Source organism: Manacus vitellinus, unplaced genomic scaffold (genome assembly GCF_001715985.3).
Source record: "Manacus vitellinus isolate BGI_N305 unplaced genomic scaffold, ASM171598v3 scaffold_100_pilon, whole genome shotgun sequence".
NCBI lineage: Eukaryota > Metazoa > Chordata > Aves > Passeriformes > Pipridae > Manacus > Manacus vitellinus.
In genome coordinates, this window is record NW_021938794.1 from 944,359 (window position 1) to 948,254 (window position 3,896).

At 54.9% G+C, this 3,896-nt stretch overlaps 1 protein-coding gene across 1 annotated transcript in view; it reads left to right on the top strand.

Moving 5' to 3' along the window:
- Positions 1-3,896, top strand: part of SCN4A (sodium voltage-gated channel alpha subunit 4) — a 33,650-nt gene that overhangs the window by 25,211 nt on the left and 4,543 nt on the right. The window contains exons 20-22 of the mRNA XM_029963202.1: positions 130-408; positions 1,647-1,700; positions 3,298-3,435. Of these exons, the coding sequence (XP_029819062.1) occupies positions 130-408; positions 1,647-1,700; positions 3,298-3,435 (471 nt within the window). The remainder of the gene's footprint in view (positions 1-129; positions 409-1,646; positions 1,701-3,297; positions 3,436-3,896) is intronic.

Here is a 3,896-nt window from a genome sequence, read left to right on the forward strand (position 1 = left end):
CAAAGGGATGATGCTTTGGTCCAGTCTGAGTGCACTTGGTGCTGCTGGGGCACGGGCACGTGAAGGTCCAGGTCATCACTGGCCTGATGCCCCAGCCGGGTTCCTCCAGGGTCTCTTCTCCCCTTGCAGGTGGTGGTGAACGCCTTGCTGGGCGCCATCCCCTCCATCATGAACGTGCTGCTGGTCTGCCTCATCTTCTGGCTGATATTCAGCATCATGGGGGTGAACCTCTTCGCGGGGAAGTACTACAGGTGTGTCAACACCACCACGGGGGAGCTCTTCGACATCAGCGTGGTGAACAACAAGAGCGACTGCATGGCCCTGCTCCACACCAACGAGGTCAGATGGGTCAACGTCAAGGTCAACTTCGACAACGTGGGCTTGGGATACCTCTCCTTGCTGCAGGTGGTACGTACCAAGGGCAGCTGCCACCATCCGAGGTGCGGGGCAGCGTGGTTGGCATCAGGGCTGGAGTGGCGTGCTGCCCTGATGCCCACATGGGGTCTGTGAGCTGCTTCTGAGCTCCAAAGCTGGGTTTTAACACCAAAAAACCACTACAGAGCCAAGGAGGAAAGGGGCAGGGTAGAGGATGGGAGGGGAAGGTGTCAGCAGGGAGCTGCTGCAGAGGATCAATAGCCCCAAGCCTGGAGCTGCAAAGGGACCGCTGCACAGCACAGGATGCAGGAGGGAGGAGGAGAGGCTCTCTCTTACCCCCCTCACCCATTTGGAAAGTCCAGTCTGCCATAGCTGTGGGCTGTGGAACTTTTGCACAGGGAGGGTGACGACTGGAAAAAGGGGGCACGTGTCCCCTGCAGGTGGTGGGCGAACGCAGCCGAGTTCCACAGAACTCACCCCAGCTGAGCCAGGCAGCAAAGGGGAACTGCTCAGCACAGTTTTAGCAAAAATAGAGCTGTGGGCTCCGTTATGGGCCGGGCTGGGGCTACTCCATCAGATCCACTGGCAGCTGCAGAATCGTGGCATGAGCCAGGCTGATCAACCTGCTTTTAAATTCAGCTTCCTCTTCAGTCTTGTTGTTCCATCAGATTCAGGAAACAAGATGTTCAGACCTTTTGTTTAACAAATCAGCAGCAAAAGGCTGTAACAGACGCAGTGTAGTCCCCATAAAAGGTGCAGTGTAGACCCCCACCCTGCTGGGATGGAAATCCAGCTGATTATGGAAACAGTGGCACAGAAGTCAGGGCTGTGGAGGTGGCAGAGCTTGGGAGCAGGAGGGAGCCAGGGTGCAGCTCTGCTGTTGGGAAAATGTACTTTGGTTTGGGGAGAAGAGTCAATAACTACTTTTCCCAGCCTGGCTGGCAGCAGTGTTTTGGGAAACAGTGGTAATCTCAGCCCCAGAACAGCCCAAGCATGTGCACGGGCAAATCTCCCTGTTTCTGCATTGGGACATTTTTCTTGTGGATTCAAGTCATGTCCCCCTCTCCTGCCAGTCCCATGGAGAAGCTGTAACTCCAGGCTGAGCAGGAGTGCCCAGAGCTAAACCCCAGACATGCACCCATCACACTCCCTCCCCTCCCAGCCCCAAATACCTCCCAGAAAATATGTTCACCACTTTCAGAGAATCATAGAGTCATTTAGGTTGCAAAATACTCTCAGGTCATTGAATTTGACCATTCCTGTTCCCTCAGGCAACCTTCAAGGGCTGGATGGACATCATGTACGCTGCCGTGGACTCACGCGAGGTGAGGGGACACACAGGGAGGTCTCACAACCAGCACCAAGTGCCATCCCAGGGGTTGATTCCCCATAGCAGACTGGGAACAGGGTCCTGGAGCTGAGCTGCAGCTCAGCACAGGCTGGAATGGATCCTCAGCTGCAGCATCACCTCTGGCTCTGCCCTTTGGTGCTGGGGGCTGCCTGCATCCCACCCATGGCTTCAGCAGGGACATGGGCTACAGACTGGGGACACCCACAGAATTTATCATATCATGGAATCCCAGAATGGTTTGGGTTTGAACAGAACTTAAAGACTGTCCAGTCCCACCCCCTGCCATGGGCAGGGACAACTCCCACTAGCCCAGGATGCTCCAAGCCCCATCCAACCTGGCCTTGGACATTCCAGGGATGGGGCAGCCACAACATCCCCCCTGCTGAGGTGCACAGCCTCAAAAAGAGCAGCCAGCTGAGTCCCTGTGCCACCCATGTCACTGTCACCTGCATCCCAGCTGCAGCCTGGCCCCCACACCAGGTTCCCACCCCACCCAGATACAGCTGGGGCTGAGTCCACTCCTTTTGGCTTCAGTTCAGAGTCCAAAATCCCTGCTCAGCCTGGAGGGCTCATCCTTCACCCTGCTGTGAGCTGATGCCCTCCATGTCCCCTCCAGCTGGAAAAGCTTATCCCACCCTGCAGAAAGTGCCTGGCTTGCCTTGAGCAATAAATGGGTTATGAAAACAAAGCAGCCAACATTTAACCTCTGGGTTAAATGGGTTATTAAAAAAACCCAACCAACTGTTCTGAAGAGTGTCATGCAAAGGCTCATCATCTACCATGATCCATCCCCAACAGTGTCCATGTGGACACACACTGCCATGAGTTGATGCAGCAGGAAAGGCTTCCTGCTGTTCTCTAACAAACCAGGGAGGGTCATCCCACACACCCACGGGCCCGAACTCATTGTTTTCATTGCCTTTTCTTAGCACCAGAAACAGCAGCTCTGCTCACCCCAGGGGCAGCTGCTGGTGCTCAGCTTCCAGGGCCCTGTGCAAACAGAGCTCAGGCTCCTGCCTCCCAGAGCACCTGGGGCAAAGAGCTGGTTTGGGAGCAAACCCACCCTCTCCTGCCAAGAGCTTTCTTCGAAATGGGGGAAGCCAGTGAGGACAGCTTGGCACATCTCCAGCCAAATGCAGAGCAGAACTAAGGGATGCCCCTTGAGATGAGTGTTGCCCAAGGCTGCCAGGCTGAGCCACCCCCATGTGCTGGCATGGCAAATTAACCCACTTTTTCCTTTCCCCTCTTGGCTGTACTTCAGCCCTTGGAATGCTGACTGTTGGGAGGAAACTCAGTTTTGCTCATCGATATCTCTGCACCTGGGCATCCTTTCCTATTCCACAGCTCGTGCTGTGGGATCAGGGGTCAGCATTTCCTTGTCCCACCAGATGGTGTCACATGGGTGTCCCTTCCTGTGGTTGCTCCCACAGGGATCACTCAACCCACAGGGCCAAAAGTTGTGGAGCAGCCACCCCACAGCTCTGTCCCAACACCACTACCCCTTCTCCGGGGTTTTGGGGACACATTTTTGGGAGAGGATTAACCTCACATCTCCCCTCTCTCTTGGACAGATTGAAGAGCAGCCACAGTATGAGATCAACATCTACATGTACATCTACTTCGTCATCTTCATCATCTTCGGCGCCTTCTTCACCCTCAACCTCTTCATCGGCGTCATCATCGACAACTTCAACCAGCAGAAGAAAAAGATGAGTATTTTCTGGGTCCTGCAGTGCTGTTCTGTCTGGGGTGCTGCTCCAGGATGGAGGGTGAGGGGACCAGAGCCACCACGCCCAGGGCTCAGATGGATCCCAGGACTCTCATCCATTAGTGGCCCCCTGCGCTGGACAAAGGGCACATAAGGCTTGGTGTCCTGGTCATAGCATTTACACAGGACTTAATTCATGGCTGCAGGGGGTGGAGGCAAATGGAAACTGCATTTTCTTTTTCCTGTGCTATCACTTTTCCCACCCTGTGACCATTTCTCATTAATTTTCTATGCATCAAGTTGGGGCTCAAGTCCTGCTTTTGAACAAGTGGCACAGGACTAACACCTCAGGGTGCTGGAGCAGGGAAGCAGGAGGAGGGAGGGCAGGATGTTGTTGGTGCTGAGTGAGGTCCCAGCAGGACCACTGAGCCAGTGCAGAGAGCAGTGCCTGGCAGGAGCTTG